Source organism: Vulpes vulpes, chromosome 1, assembly GCF_048418805.1.
Source record: "Vulpes vulpes isolate BD-2025 chromosome 1, VulVul3, whole genome shotgun sequence".
Taxonomy (NCBI): Eukaryota; Metazoa; Chordata; class Mammalia; order Carnivora; family Canidae; genus Vulpes; species Vulpes vulpes.
Window position 1 is genome coordinate 15521783 of NC_132780.1, and position 16554 is coordinate 15538336.

At 47.8% G+C, this 16554-nt stretch overlaps 1 protein-coding gene across 6 annotated transcripts in view; it reads left to right on the forward strand.

The window, feature by feature from the left end:
- TRPM4 (transient receptor potential cation channel subfamily M member 4) overlaps window positions 1–16554 on the forward strand; it is a 41793-nt gene that overhangs the window by 13771 nt on the left and 11468 nt on the right. For 5 of the 6 annotated variants that reach the window (XR_012001220.1, XM_026013887.2, XM_072756860.1 and 2 more), the window contains 8 exons: window positions 2368–2480; window positions 2762–3103; window positions 3329–3463; window positions 9196–9325; window positions 9532–9677; window positions 10901–11013; window positions 11390–11467; window positions 15449–15880. Coding sequence is in view for 5 of the 6 variants with exons in the window: in XM_026013887.2 (XP_025869672.2) it covers window positions 2368–2480; window positions 2762–3103; window positions 3329–3463; window positions 9196–9325; window positions 9532–9677; window positions 10901–11013; window positions 11390–11467; window positions 15449–15880 (1489 nt within the window). In the remaining variant the exon portion in view is untranslated. The remainder of the gene's footprint in view (window positions 1–2367; window positions 2481–2761; window positions 3104–3328; window positions 3464–9195; window positions 9326–9531; window positions 9678–10900; window positions 11014–11389; window positions 11468–15448; window positions 15881–16554) is intronic. The other variant, XM_072756866.1, reaches the window with a different exon arrangement.

A 16554-nucleotide genomic window follows, 5' to 3' on the forward strand; every position in this document is an offset into this window, starting at 1 on the left:
GCAGGAACAGCACAGAGCAGAGGAATGTGCCTCCTTGACTTGGGTGGACAAAGGGGCTGTCCCTGAGATGCAGAACCCAGGGAGGGTGGATTCTGGGGTTAGACGCTGAGCTCTGTATGGGACACAGTGAGCGTGAAGGGTGGGGGGAGATCTAGGTGATAATTGGGGAGACATATTAAGGCAGAATATAAAGCGGTATATTATAAACCTTCTTTTCCCCCTCCTCTTGAAACAGTGAGGAAAGTCGGAGAGATTTATAGAATCTTAGAAAATCCCACTGTGAATTTGCTTCTGGGATTTGAAAAGAAATATAGGGTAGGGGTGCCTGGGGGGCTCAGTTGATTAAGCCTCCAACTCTTTTTTTTTTTTTAAGATTTAATTTATTTATTCATGAGAGACACATACAGAGAGAAAGGCAGAGACACAGGCAGAGGGAGAAGCAGGCCCCATGCGGGGAGCCCAATGCGGGACTCGATCCCCGGTCTCTGGGATCACACCCTGGGCTGAAGGTGGCGCTAAACTGCTGAGCCACCCGGGCTGCCCTAAGCCTTCAACTCTTGATCTCAGCTCAGGTCTTGATCTCAGGGTCATGAGTTCAAGCCCTGGGTTGGGTTCCATGCCCAGCTTGGAGCCTATATATATTATAATATGTGTGGCCCTAGACATGTGACTGCGTCTCTCTGGACCTGTTTGCTCAAGCACTGGCCTTAGCGGTTTCACTGGTCCAGTCACAGAGTCCTCTCTGTTTGCAACTTCATCCCGCAGTTATTACTGAGAACAGTGCTACAATGTGGGTACCATTATTATTCCCATTTTATAGATGAGGGAACCAAGGCTCCCAAGGTCCAGCAGCTTACCTGAAGACCGTCAATTGGTATTGGTGGAACTGGGATTAGATCCGAGGTCTGCCTGCCTCAGAGCCCATTGTTCATCTGCACTCCGCTGGATTGCCTAGTTGCAGTTTTTGAAACAACCAAAATGTGATGAAAGTCCCTCCTTTGTTTTGGAAATTGATGTAGAGCCAGTGGAGGCAGAAGGAAAAACTAACTCCATGGCACAAGTGCGCTGAGAGCTGTCTAGACTTTGCTTGACTTCTTGGAACCACTGGAGGCTTCAGATTTTTCAGGCTCTTCGTTAACCATAGATGTTTGAATCTGTTGATTTTTGGGTTAAAGTTTTTTTTTTTAAGATTTTATTTATTCATGAGAGACACACATATACACAGAAAGAGGCAGAGACACAGGCAGAGGGAGAAGCAGGCTCCACATAGGGAGCCCGACATGGGACTCGATCCCAGGTCTCCAGGATCATGCCCTGGGCCGAAGGCAGGCGCCAAACCGCTTAGCCACCCGGGCTGCCCAAGGGTCAGTTTTTTTTTTTTTTTTTTCCCAAGGGTCAAAGTTTTAAAGGCCTTTTGTTCTTGCTTTTTTTTTGGCCTCCAGGATCTTTTTTTTTTTTTTTTTTTTTTTAAGATTTTATTTATTCATGAGAGAGAGAGAGAGAGGCAGAGATATAGGCAGAGGGAAAAGCAGCCTCCATGCAGGGAGCCTGATGTGGGATTCGATCCGGGGACTCCAGGATCATGCCCTGGGCAGAAGGCAGGTGCTAAACCACTGAGCCACCCAGGGATCCCCAGGACCTCCAGGGTCTTCCAGAGCCCCTCTGATGTTCGGAGTTTTTCCAATCTCATCTTCTGCTGCTCATTTTTCTTCTCTCTCTTCTCACAAATACCCTATGTTTCCAGGAAATCAGAGTGACTCACATTTGCCATCACATCTCATATTTTCTTGCACCTAGACCTTGGCTCAGGCCGCTCCTGTTGCCTTGAAGTTTCTTTTCTCATCTAAGATGCACACCTCCAAATCCTGCCCATCTTTCAAAAGCCCCACCTCAATGCCCATCCTCTAGGAGGCCCCGTGGATCACTCCACACCTCTGTGAGTGTAGCCTCCCCTGGGTCCTTATCCATTTTGTGCCCACCTCCAAGGGCATTAGTCCTTTTGAGGGTAGTTATGTGGTTCCTGGACACATTTCTCTGGAATGATCTCCTTCAGGGCAGGAACTGTATCCAGTTTTTCTCCATCCCTCCCATTGGCTGGTCCATAATCTACCTCAATAAACATTAAATGGATAATTGATTCCCCCTTTCTTCTTGAGGACCCTAGACTGCTGGTCTGCCCTCTGCCCTGAATTTTAATGACCTTATGCTTGCAATAGCCCGACTTCTTAATGACCCCAGACACCCCCCAACAATGCCCACTATATATGGGGTTTAAATGTCAGGTATCTCACATTGAAACAAAACATTCATCCAAAGTTCCCCTGCCCCCGCCCCCGACTCCTTACTCCTTTTCTCTCTAACTTTCAGCTTGTGGGAGCTCTGAAGCTTCAGCTTACCTGGACGAGTTGCGTTTGGCTGTGGCTTGGAACCGTGTGGACATTGCGCAGAGTGAACTCTTCCGGGGAGACATTGAATGGCGGGTGAGGGGGCAGGGCCGTGGGGCTGTGGATCCCGACAAGGGGGATGCACTCTCCTCCCTCCCTGACTTCTTCCACATCTGGCGCGGTCTTCCATTATGGCCTGTCCAGCCTTCTCTTAATTGTCCATCTGTTCCTATCTTGTTTCCACTCTCCCCATCCAGCCAGCCACCCACCCACCTATCCAGTAGCTCTGCACTCCACCTCTTGTCCTTAACATCTGACCTCACCGGGCCTTCTATCTATGTGCTCATCTCTTCCCCCATCCATCCTGCCCCTGCCAGTCCATCCACCTGGAAGCCTCCCTCATGGATGCCCTCCTGAACGACCGGCCCGAGTTCGTGCGCTTGCTTGTCTCCCATGGCCTTAGCGTGGGCCACTTCCTGACCCCGACGCGCCTGACCCAGCTTTACAGCGCAGCACCCCCCAACTCACTCATCCGTAGCCTTTTGGACCAGGCGTCCCACCACTCAGGGACCAAGACCCCAGCCCTTAAACCCTCTGCAGAGCCCCGACCCCCTGACGTGGGGCAGGTGCTGCGGTTGCTGCTGGGGGAGACATGTGCGCCAAGGTACAGCGCTGGGGGCGCCAGGGATCCCTACCAGGGCCAAGGCTGCAGGGAGAGTGTAAGGAGAGCCTGCATGGTGGTGGTGGTGGTGGTGGTGGTGGTGATGGTGGTGGTGATGGTGGTGGTGATGGTGGTGGTGGTGGTGGTGGGGAGAGGCAGGGGAGGCACAGAAGGAGACCTGGGGGTGGGCCAGGGGGGACGTGTGTGCCTGGACTGGGTGGAGCTGGTGGTTGGGGGGCAGTCAGGTAGGGGCCAGTCCTCACCACGCCTCCTTCTCCTGCAGTTGTGTCTGCTCTCAGACAGGGCCGCCTCTGATCTCGCGCTGGACGCTATCCTCGGGCAGGCCCCCTGGAGTGACCTGCTCCTCTGGGCGCTGCTACTGAACAGGGCTCAGATGGCCCTGTACTTCTGGGAGATGGTGAGTGCTGATTTGATCTCTGATTCTGCTTTCTTCTACATCCCTGTCCTTTATTCCTACTGGATCCCAGTGCCTGAGCTTTAAGGTTCCCTGACCTCCAATGTCACTCGGACTCCCACCCCGTCCTTCATTCCTGATCTATGACTCCAACTGCTGCTCCCCATCACCACCACTGGCACCCCCCTCCCCCCACCGATATCATGCAGTTCTCATAACTTGTTTTTTCGTTAGCAATATGTATTGGGCATTTCTGGTTGTTCATGCATGAGAATCGATCTCATTCTCTCAGAATGATTACCTGTATGAAGAAGTGAGATGTTATTCTGCAGCTGATAGGGAGTCATTTAAACATAGTTACACTTGCAATGGAGATGCGTCATTGTAGTTGTAATGTAGAAGGGGACAAAACTAGAAGCAAGGACACCAGCTAGGAAGGTAGATCTGGAAGGACGCCTGGGTAGCTCAGTGGTTGAGCATCTGCCTTTGGCTCAGAGTGTGATCCCACGGTTCTCGGATTGAGTCCCACACTGGGCTCCCTACAGGGAGCCTGCTTCTCCCTCTGCCTATGTCTCTGCCTCTCTCTGTGTCTCTCATGAATAAATAAAAAAATCTTTTTTAAAAAAAGGATCTAAGATAGCACCTATTTTTATGCCATAGAAATATCTTGCCAGGACTTCTTTAGCCTTGGGTTGTTTTCAGCCCAAGTCATGGGTTAAATAGTGATTATTTTTCATTGAGATAAAATTCATAGGGATGCCTGGGTGGCTCAGTGGTTGAGCATCTGCCTTTGGCTCAGGGCGTGATCCTGGAATCCTGGGATTGAGTCCCACATCAAGCTCCCTGCATGGAGCCTGCTTCTCCCTCTGCCTATGTCTCTGCCTCTCTCTCTCTCTGTGTTTTTCATGAATAAATAAAATCTTTTAAAAAAGGGATAAAATTTGTATAACATAAAATTCACCATTTAAACCACCTCAAATTGTACAATTCAGTAGTTGCCTTTAGCACACTCACTAACGGTATTGAGCAACCTTTGTCTAGTTCCAGAACATTTTCATCATCCTAAAAAGAAACCTCATACTGATTTAGCACTGACTCTCCATCCTCCCTCCCCAGCTCCTGGCAATGACTGATCTGCTCCCCGCCACTATGGACTTGCCTATTCTGGATGTCTTATAGATATAGAATCATCTTATATGTGGCCCTTTGCACTGAATTTCTTACGCTTAGCATAGTGTTTTCCTGGGGCATCCAAGTTGTAGCATGAATCTGTGCTTCCTTCCATTTTGCTACCGATTAATGTGCTGTAGTATTGATAAATCCACTACATTTTGTTTATGTATCTTCATCTCTTGATAGTTACATGGGTTGTTTTGACTTTTTGGCTATTGTGAATAATAGTGCTATGAACATTGGAGTACAAATAACTGTTCAAGTCCCTGCTTTGAGGCTCTGAATACATATCGAAGTATGCAACTGCTAGATCATATAACTATTCTAGGTTTAAGTTGTGGAAGAACTGCCATACTGTTTTCCATAGCAGCTACACCATTTTACATTCCCACCAGTGATGCACAAGGGTTCCAATTTCTCCACGTCTCCATCAGCACTTGTTATTTTCTGTTTGTTTGTTTGTTTTATAATTGCCATCCCAGTATGGTTTTTATTTGTGTTTTATTTGGTGACATGGAGCATCTTTGCATGTGCTTATTGACCATCTGTGTATCTTTTGAGAAATGGCTAAGTTCTTTGATCTTTTTTTTTTTTTTTTTTTTTAAGAGAGAGAGAGAGCATGAGAGTAAGAGTAAGTGGGGAGGAGTAGAGGAAAAGGGAGAGAATCTTTTTTTTAAAAAAAGATTATTTATTTATTTATTCATGAGAGACACACACACACAGAGAGGCAGAGACACAGTCAGAGGGAGAAGCAGGCTCCATGAAGGGATCAATGCAGGACTCAATCCTGGGTCTCCAGGACCACACCCTGGGCTGAAGGCGACACCACACCACTGAGCCACTCGGACTGCCCAAAGGGAGAGAATCTTAAGCAGGCTCCATGTCCAGCATGAAGCCCAGTGTGGGGCTTGATCTCATGACTCTGAGGTCATGACCTAACCTGAAATCAAAAGTTAGATGTGACCCAACCTAAATGACTGAACCACGCAGGTGCCCCAAAACTTTTTTTTTTTTTTAAGATTTTATTAATTCATTCATGAGAGACACACACAGAGAGAGAGAGAGAGAGAGAGGCAGAGACACAGGCAGAGGGAGACTCAGGCCCTACGCAGGGAGCCTGATGTGGGACTTGATCCTGGGACTCCAGGATCATGCCCTGGGCCAAAGACAGGTGCTTAGACCACTGAGCCACACAGGGATCCCCTGTTTTTGTTTTTGTTTTTGTTTTAAGACAGGGAAGTAGGGAGGGGCAGAGGGAGAGGGAGAGAGAATCCCAAGCAGGCTGGCTCTGCGGGGCTTGATCTCACAACCCTGAGATCATGACCTGAGCAGAAATCAAGAGTCAGATGCTTAACTGACTGAGCCACCCAAGTGCCCCTCTTTGTCCATTTTTAAATTTGGTTTGTTTGTCTTGTTTTTTGTAGTTGAATTGTATGAGTTCTTTATATGCTCTGGGTATTAATCCCTTATCAGGTATATAATTTGCAGATATATTCTCCTTTGCCTTGGGTTGTCTTTTCACTCAGTTCATAGCATCCTTTGATTCATCAAAAGTTTTAAATTTTGATCAAGTCCAATTTGTGTTTTTCTTTGTTTTTGCTTTTGGTGTCATATCTAAGTAACTGTTGCCAAATCCAAGGTCATCAAGTTTTATCCCTATGTTATCTTCTGAGGGTTTTATAGTTTTATAATTATACACATTATAATTATTTAATCCTATGTGTTAATCTTATTGAGATTCCTTATGAATGAAGAGTCACTTCTCTTTTGCTGATTTTGAGATTCTCTTTGTTTTTGCCTTTCAACAATTTGATTATGATATATTTTTAAAAGATTTTATTTATTTATTTGAGAGAGAGAGAGAGATAGTGAGAGACAGAATGAGCAGGGAGGAGAGGGAGAAGCAGGCCCCTGAAGCAGGGCTTGATTATAGGACCCCAAGATCATGTCCTGAGCCGAAGGCAGATGCTTAACTGACTGAGCCACCCAGGCGCTCCTGATTATAATATTATTCAATGTGAGTCTCTTTGAACTTATCTTGCTTCAATTTCTTTGCTGTTGGGTATGTAGATTCACATCTTTCATCAAAATTTAGGGAGTTTCAGTTCCCCAAACTGAAAATATTCTTTATATATATCTTGAAATATTCTTTATATCTCAAAATATTTTTTCTAGCCCTTTCTCACTGTCTTCTCCCTTTGGGACTCCCATTATGCATAAATTGGTATGGTTGATAGTACCCCGTAGATTGAGAAAGAGCAAGAGCAAGAGTGAGAGAGCATAAGTAGGGTGAGGGGCAGAGGAAGAAGCAGGCTCCCTGCTGAGTAGGGACCCAATGTGGGTCTTGATCTCAGGATTCCTGAGATCATGACCTGAGCTGAAGGCAGATGCTTAACTGACTGAGCCATCCAGGTATCCCTATTCTTAGTTCTTTCTGCACCCCAAACTGGATAATCTCAATTGATCTGTCTTCAAGTTCATGCATTCTTTCTTCTGCCTCCTCAAAACTGCTGTTGAGCCTTCTAGTGAATTTTTCATTTCACTTTTTAGCCCCAGAATTTCTTTTTTTTTGAAGATTTAATTTATTAAAAAAAAAGATTTTATTTATTTATTCATGAGAGACAGAGAGAGAGAGGCAGAGACATAGGCAGAGGGAGAAGCAGGCTCCATACAGGGAGCCCAATGTGGGACTCGATCCATGACTCTGGGATCACACCCTGAGCTGAAGGCAGATGCTCAACTGCTGAGCCACCCAGGTGTCCCAAACCCCAGAATTTCTACTTGATTCCTTTTTGATAATTTCTGTCTCTTTATTTTTATTCTTTGTTTGGTAAGACATCCTTCTGGCTTTCTTTCATTTTTGTCCACAATTTCCTTTAGATTTTTGAGCATATTTAAAGCAATCTATTTAAAGTTTTTGTGTAGTAAGTCCAATATCTGAGCTTCCACAGAAATAGTTCCTATTGATCTTTTTTTCTTTTCTTTTCTTTCTTTTTCTTCCTGGAAATGTGCCATACTTTCCTGTTTTTTCTCATGCCTCATAGTTTTTCGTTGAAAACTGGACATTTTGAGTATTATAATGTGGCAACTCTAGAAACCAGCTTACTCCCTTCCTTCAGGGTTGTTGCTTGTTGCAGATTATTGGTAATGGTGTTTGTTTAGTGATTTTTCTAAGCTATTCATGTGAGGTCTGTATTCCTTGTCATGTGTGGCCACTAAAGTCCCTGTTCTGTTAGCTCATTCTCTGACTCATCAGAGAATTCCTTAAATGCCCAGGCTGGGAGGGAGGGGGAGCAAAATGCTTTGGTTTGCAGATTGGCTCTATCTTGGGGCTTTATTTCAATACTTAGGCAGGCTGTTTACAGTTTGCCTTAGCCTTCACTTCCTGCTTTTACTGAGGCAAAAGGTCAGCAAGATGTGAAAGCTTAGGATTTTCCTCTGGTGTTTTCTGAGTGTACACCCAGCATTGGTCATGCGTGTAGCCTTCTAGTTTCCCTAATAGACATAGGAGTTTTTCAAGCCCCTTATTCCTTGGAATATCTCCTTCCCCAGCCACTTCCCTCTCCTGTCCAGTTTTTGCTTGACTTGACTGTTATTCTTTGCTTTGGGCAGCTGAGGCTAATACAGCTTGCCCTTAAATGCTTTATATGCTTTCCCACCACCTGGGAAGCCATTTCTGCTTGGAGGAAACCCCAAGAACAGTGAGACAAAGGCAAGCCCTTGAGCTGTTCCTTCAAGGACAGCTAAGTCCACACATAGAACCACAATTATTTAAGAGTGATATCTGAGGGCAGCCCCAGTGGTGCATCAGTTTAGCGCCGCCTGCAGCCTAGGGCGTGATCCTGGAGACCCTGGATCGATGTCAGGCTCTCTGCATGGTGCCTGCTTCTCCCTTTGCCGGTGTCTCTGCCTCTCTCTTTCTGTCTCTATGAATAAAAAAAAAATCTTAAAAGAAAAAAAGAGTGATATCTGAATTGCCCCCTTGGGGACCAACAGTTTGCACCAGGAATGCGGGCTGTCACCTTCCGGGCTGTCGCCTTCCAGGCTGCCCTTGAGCTGGGAAGTTGACAGTGGGAGTTAAAATGTCATGATGCTCTTTTACTGAAACTTGGTGTTTTCTTTCTTCCTTGAGCTTTCTCCTGTTCATTGTAAGTTTTATATTCAGTTCTGGAATTCTGGGAAAGTTGACTCTGACAGTTTTTGCCAGCTTATCTGTTGCTTTTATGGAGAGACAGAATTTTGAAATTCTCTACTCTGCCATTTTAGGGGACATCTCCTGCTGCTTCTTGATCTGTCTGTAGCCTCTGATGTCATTCTAACTCTGTCCCAGCCCTTGGTCCCTGAACTACCTGACTTTTGACACTTTTCACCTGATGACCAGCTTCTTCCAGATTCATCTACACACATTGCCTCATCCTTGACTTCTAATGAACCTGGTTAACTTATGACTTCTGGTTCTGTCCCTCTGTCCCTTTGCCTTGACCCCCACCTCTCCTCCTTCCCCCGCCCCCCTGTGAACTTCACTCTAAACTCTATCCGTGATTCTGTCTCTGTCTCTCCAGGGCTCCAATGCTGTGGCCTCAGCTCTTGGGGCCTGTATGCTGCTCCGAGTGCTGGCACGCCTGGAGTCTGAAGCTGAGGAGGCAGCACGGAGGAAGGACCTGGCGGCCAAGTTTGAGGGTCTGGGCGTTGGTGCGTAAGGCATGGGTGCGTGGGGGTGGGGACAGGAGCTGCCAGGCAGGGGGTTGTGCATCTCCCCACTCTTCCTCCCGAAACCCTGCGCCTTTACCTTCCCCTCCTCATCTTTCCCCTCACACCATCTCCTCACTCCCTTTCTTTTTCTTTTTTTTTTTTCCTCACTCCCTTTCTTTTCTCTCACATAAATCTCCTGTCCCCAGACCTTTTCGGTGAGTGCTACCGCAGCAGCGAGGAACGGGCTGCCCGCCTGCTACTCCGACGCTGCCCACTCTGGGGGGATGCCACCTGCCTCCAGCTTGCCATGCAGGCTGATGCTCGTGCCTTCTTTGCCCAGGATGGGGTACAGGTGAGCATCTGAGGTGCCAACATCCCACAGAGTTCCCACCTGGACTTTGGGAAGTATGGAGAATAAGCCCCTGCCATTGTGGGCAGTGAATGGTCTTAATCAGCTTCCCCTCCCCCCTCGGAGACCACTGGAGATCCAGAAATTCTCTCCCAGAATGGCTACCTTTCCCCTAAGGAGCCCCACCCCCTCCCACAAGGAAGCCAACCTTCCCACAGCAAAGCCCACCCTCTCGAAAAGTTCTATTCCTAAACAGAAATTCCTGTCAGGAAGTCCCATCTGTCACACAGGAATTGCTCCCAACTCCCACAGGAAATACCACTTCTCCCAAAGGAAGTCCTGCGTCATCCATAGGAAGGCCTGCATCATCCATAGGAAGTCCTTTCCATTTCCTTCAAAGGTCCTCAGTTCCAGATGTCAACAATTACAATGACCTCACTGAACAATTACCTCATGTTTGGGGCATAGACTAACTCTGGTTTAGTAATCCCACCCTTCCCAGAGGAAATCCTCTCCTTGGGGAAGCCCTGCTTGCCCCACAGTCTCTCCCATAGTGTCCATCCTGACATCTGAAAACTTTTCTCAATATCCTTAGTGTAAATCTGACAAGGGTGTGGCACCTGGCTGGCTCAGTCGGTTACAGCACATGACTCTTAATTGCAGGGTCATGAGTTCAAGCCCCACCTTGGGGTGTAAAGCTTGATTAAAAAAATAAAAAAATAAAAATCTGACAGGTGCTCAGAGAGTACCACCCTCAGTACAGGAAATCTGCTTACCCCAAAAGGAAGTCCCATCTTCACGTGTCAGAATGGTTTGGCTGGCATTTCAAGTAATTACCCAGAGTCCATTGCTTTGAATGGTGGTTCAACTCATGGATTCCAGCTTGGGCCTCTTCCTTAACCTCCTGCTGCCCCATCTGTGAAAAAGGAGAAAACATTCTTCCCTGTCCTGGGGGTGTGGTGGGGATTAAATGGGCTGATCTGTGTGAAGTGCTTAGCTCGGGATCTGGCACGTTGTGTTCATAAATGTTGGCTGTTTAACTATACCAGCTAAAACCTGGGACAGGTCATCCTCACCTTTGACCCCCTGCCCCCCACCCCCAATAGTTACAGTTGGCATATTGGGCACTTGCTCTGTGTGCTCCTGCTGTGGCCCAGTTTTTACCTGGGGTCTTTAGAGAGGGCTGTGGGGCGATTCAGGCTCCTAATCCTCGTCACACCCCACAGTCTCTGCTGACACAGAAGTGGTGGGGGGAGATGGACAGCACCACTCCCATCTGGGCCTTGGTTCTCACCTTCTTTTGCCCCCCACTCATCTACACCAACCTCATCACCTTCAGGTCAGTTCCCTTGGGTTAGATGGGCAGGAGGGGGATGCTCAGTTTCTCCTTCCTGCTCACTTTGGGCTGCCTTCCTACTTGGTCTTTCCAGTGCTTCCCCTCCCTGTTTGCTCTCTTTCTGTCCTCCAGGCTGGGGGCATGTCTGGGAGGTGAGCTTTGCAGCAGTAGAGGGCGGGGGTGTCTCTGCAGTGTCTTTGGGGAGCATTCCTCTGCCCTCTGGCCATGGCTGTGGGGGAAGATTTCTTTTGGGGTGACTGGAAAGCACCTCACTGTCTCCCTGCCATGTCTCTGGATGAGGAAGTTTGGGTCTCTCTTTGGAGAATTCTTCCCCTCGCCCCTGCTCCTGTTCTTCACTCTGTGCTTTCCTTCATGCCAGGAAGTCAGAAGAGGAGTCCATCCAGAAGGACCTGGAATTTGACGAGGATCGGGGCATCAATGGAGAAGGCCCTGTTGGGTGAGTGAAGCCCCAGCACCCTGTGAGGTAGGGCATCCGAGGCAGCTTCATAAACACCAGGTGCTGGGAACAAAGCCAGAGGGGAGAAGTGGAGTTTCGGGGTGACGGCTTCGTGAAGCCACTGAAGATCCCGAGGAAGCAGCCCCAGGCTCGAGACTTGGGTTTTGGTTCTGCCACTGAGGAGGTCCTCCCTGGAAACCAGTTTACTTTATGCTATACATACTTCCATCTTGAAGTGGAATCTTCCATCTTGCAAAAGGAATCAGGTGGATTTGGCCCATTTAGGGATCTTTCATCTTTTTTTTTCTGATTCCAGGACCTTTGCTCTTAATCTCTATGCTGAGGTACCCGGACCTAAGCAAATAGTCTATCAGACTTCTGATAATGTCACAGAGTGGAGGTGCTGAGGGACTTGGGTGTGAGTCGAACAGATCTGGGTTCAAATCTTAACTTTGACCTTAGAAATGACTTCACCTCAAGCCTCAGTTTTCTTTTCTATAAAACGAATATGCATTGAAGGTTGTGCCTGTGGCAGGTTAGGTTGGGCAGTGCTGCATCTAGGGGTGCCTGGGTGGTGCAGTCAGATGAGCTCCTGACTCTTGGTTTCAGCTCAAGTCATGACCTCAAGGTTATGAGATCGAGCGCAGCATCAGGCTCTGCATAGAGTCTGCTTGCGATTCTGTCTCCCTCTCCCTCTGCCTCTCCCACTGTGCATTTGCTCTCTCTGTGTCTCAAATAGGTAAATAAATCTTAAAAAAAATAAAAAAGAAAAGAAAAGAAAACATCTTACATGCTCAGTGACTGTCAACAACGAAGCCTTACTTCTCATGCTCCATTTTTGGGCTCTCTGTGTCTCGGCTCCAGTATGGATTCCACTTTGGAATGAGTGAGCCCCTCCTAGCTGAGATGTTGCTGGTCTCATAGCAGAGGAAAAGGAGAAATGATGAATCAGGTACTGGCTCTTAAAGCCTCCATGTGGAAGAGAGACACATGTCACTTGTGCCTATATTTCCTTGGCAAGCGTGAGGCATATGGTAATTCCTTAGCTCTTGATCCTCCCACTAAGAGGGAACCAAAATATTTGGTGCAGAGTAATACAGTGTGCCCCAGTGCCTGATGGGGCAGTTGGGGGGACTTGCGGAGATAAGGTGTAAAATGCATCATAGTGTCCAGCACATAGTAATAGTTAAGCAGTGGAGTTTATTATTGCCCCTGCTGTTATCGATGCATTTCTCATTTATTTTGTTGAATGGTGTGTAGGTATCAGGGTCTAAGTCTCTGGTAATAGAAGAAGAGAGGAAGACTCACACATTTATGTTTATCTTTCTACCTTCCATTTCTACTTTAGCCACTTAGGTGAGAAAAGGGAGGAATCCCGGCCCCCAATATCCCAGAAGAAAAAATGTTTCTGGTAACTGTTAGAAACATGATCAGAAGCCAGATGTCTGTAAAACCTACTACATACCTCAAGGAGCAGTCAAATAGAAATATATCTATGCAGATTTATTTTTCTGAGACAATGCACAATGAATACAGTGTATTTGTCAAGATAGAAGAGAAAACTAAGAAAAAAACCTGAAATCACTGGAAAAGGTTGGAGAGAAGTCCCCAGTGTCAGGATCAGTAACGATGTCCTTGCCTAGTGAGTTCCCAACTTTAGCACCATGACAGTGATGAAGGAAAGTGACAATAGCCACTTACAGAGGGTAGCCAGTATACTAAATCCTTTTTAAAATCAGTTTATTGGGCAGCCCCGGTAGTGCAGCAGTTTAGTGCCGCCTGCAGCCTGGGGTGTGATCCTAAGGACCTGGGATCGAGTCCGATGTCGGGCTCCCTGCGTGGAGCCTGCTTCTCCCTCTGCCTGTGTCTCTGCCTCTCTCTGTGTGTCTCTATGAATAGATAAATAAAATCTTAAAAAAAAATAAAATCAATTTATTTAATTTTCTCAACAACCCTATGCAATAGGGTGTATTATTATCCCCGTTTCACAGATGAAATCACCAAGGCACTACTCAGATCATGTGATTGCTAAGTATGTAGAACTGGGGTTTGAACCCATATCTTCTTGTTCCTGAAGCTGTGCTCTTAGCCACTATGGAGAATCACCTCCATGGCGAGCTTTGTAAAAGGATGGATTCCTTGATGCTCCCCCAAGGAGGCTTGGGATGAGTCCAGGAATCTGTGTGGCCTGGTGGTGCCTGATTCAAGATAGAAATGGCGGGGAGCATTCTGACCACATGTTCTTGTTCCCAGGACCCCACAGAAGGGGAAATGCAAAATACTGGGTCTATTTTCCCTTAACTTTAGGGAAATTTCTGTCCTCTCTGCATCTCACTTTTCTTTCACTTTTATAATTCTTTCCTTTTTTTTTTTTTTTTAAGATTTCATTTATTTATTCATGAGAGACAGAGAGAGAGAGAGAGGCAGAGACACAGGCAGAGGGAGAAGCAGGCTCCATGCAGGGAGCCTGATGTGGGACTCGATCCCAGGACTCCGGGATCACGCCCTCGGCCGAAGGCAGGCTCTCAACCGCTGAGCCACCCAGGGATCCCTAATCCTTTCCTTTTCTTGAGAACCACTTTACTGAGATAAAATCCACATATCGATCAACTCAGCCATCTAAGGTGTTATAATTAGTTTTTAGTATATTCACAGAATTGTGCAGTCGTCACCACAGTCAATCTTAAAACGTTTTTGTCACCACAGGAAGAAACTGTACCCCTTTAACAATCACTCCTTACTCCACTCTCCCCCCAACCCTTCACAGCCAATAATTGGGTTTCTTCCTCAATGAATTTCCCTATTCCTGACATTTTTTTTTAAAGATTTTACTTATTTATTCATGACACACACACACACACACACACACACACACACACGCACACACACACACACACACACAGAGGCAGAGACACAGGCAGAGGGAGAAGCAGGCTCCCTGCGGGGAGCCTGATGTGGGACTTGATCCCAGGACTGTGGGATCACGCCCTGAGCCAAAGGCAGATGCCCAACTGCTGAGCCACCCAGGTGTCCCTATTCCTGATGTTTTGTATGAATGAAGTTATACACTATGTGGTCTTCTAAGATTGGCTTCATTAACTTAGCATCATGTTTTCAAGATTTCTCCATGTTGTAGCACTCATCCTACGTTCTCCATTCGTAACGTAATCTCACATTCTCCACTCATAATGTTCTCCATTCCTTTTTAGCATTAAATAATATTCTGTTGTATGGATAGACCATGGATCAGTTGATGGACATTTGGGTTGTTTCTGCTTTGGGGTTATTATCCTCCTGCTTGGTGTATAAAAAGAAGATGCCTCACCAGAGCAGTTTATCTTTCCTGTTAGCTTGTTGGGTTTATTATTATTTGTATTATTCATTTTGGCATTTCTGATTTGAAGTCAGAATGAAGCGTCAGGATGAAATTGGGACAGAGGGTCAGAACTGGGACGAGAATGGTCAGAGATAGGAGTGGAGCAAGGTCAGAATTCAGAAGCCACACATGGCTGTATGGTCCAAGGTCAGATACTGGAAACACTGGGCTAGACAATCTGACATGAGAATTTGTGGGTCAGAAGTTAACATTCAGGTACAGGGCTGTCAACCCTGGGGAACCGAGGTCATGAGAGTGAGGGGATCAGAGGTCAGATATAGATGGTCTGAGGTCAGACATATGTCAGAGGTTATAAAGATGAAAGAAGAGGGATTTGGAGTCAGACCAGGGTCAGAGGTCATCACAGGGGCCAGAGGTCAGATGGTGGAGAAGGTCAGAGATGGAAGGTCAGCAGGCTTGATGGTAGATTTCAGAGGTCAGAGGTCAGGTACAGGGATCAAAAGTCAAGGAGATGGCAGGCAGGGACTTGGTTTCAGGTCAGGCAAGGTTAGAGGTCAGATGTGAAAGGTGAGAGGTTTGATGATGGTGACCAGGGGCTCAGAGGTCAGGCTGAGCCCTTCTCTTTCCCTCCCTCTCACCCCCAGGCCGACGGAGCCCCCCGAGAAGACGGCCGTGCGGGTGCTGGGGCAGCGCAGGCCCAGGGGCTGCTGCAGGAGGTGCCCCCCGCGCCTACGCCGCTGGCCTCAGTTCTGGGGGGCGCCAGTGACCGCTTTCATGGGCAACGTGGTCAGCTACCTCCTCTTCCTGCTGCTTTTCGCCCATGTGCTACTCATGGACTTCCAGCCCAAGGCGCCTGGCACCCTGGAGCTGCTGCTTTACTTCTGGGCCTTCACGCTGCTCTGCGAGGAGTTCCGGCAGGGTCTGGGTGGCGGCTGGGGCAGCCTGACCACCCGGGGGCCCGGGCCTAGCCCCCGGCACACCCCGCTGCGCCGCCGCCTCAGCCTCTACCTCTCAGACACCTGGAACCAGTGCGACCTGGTGGCCCTCGCCTGCTTCCTCCTGGGCGTGGGCTGCCGGTGAGTGTCCCCGCCACCTGCCTCCGATCCTCCCTGCTGGGCTCCAGCCCCCTGTGATTCTTCCTTCTTGATCAAAAGCACCACATCAGGATGGCCCTAATGGGTTGCTCGCCCCTGGGCATCTGGTTTTAGGGACAGTGGGATGGGATTAGGGATTAGAGCTGGGACCTCACTGCCCTGGCTGCTGTTTCTCTAGATCTACAGGTTGGCGGGCTGCTCTCTGGTCCTTGGTCTTGGCCCTACTGCTGAGTGCAGTCCTCCCCCAGGTACCAGGCCAGGCAGGGGCGCCCCCTCTCCCTCCCCTCTGCCTCCCCAACCTGCCCTCTCACCCCAGCCTCCTGGACTCCCCTCTTTCCTCCAGCCCATCCCCCCACAAGGGTCTTTCTATTCCCAGATCTGCCCTGCCTGCTTCCCGGGGCTGCCCAGTGCACCCCAGGCCTGGTACTGGGGGTGCTGCTTGGTGCTGGCCAGCCCATCTCTTTCTCTTTTCTTCATCCAGACTCTAGCCCATCAGAGCAGCTTGCAACTCCTACCTCACAGTGACAGGGGCTCTGACCTCCATCCTAAATACTTTGAATCTGTGTAATTTTAACAGTGAAATGAGAATCTTACCTGTACCCATGAGCTCTCTGTCTCTTTTTTTAAAAGATTTTATTTATTTATTCATGGGAGAC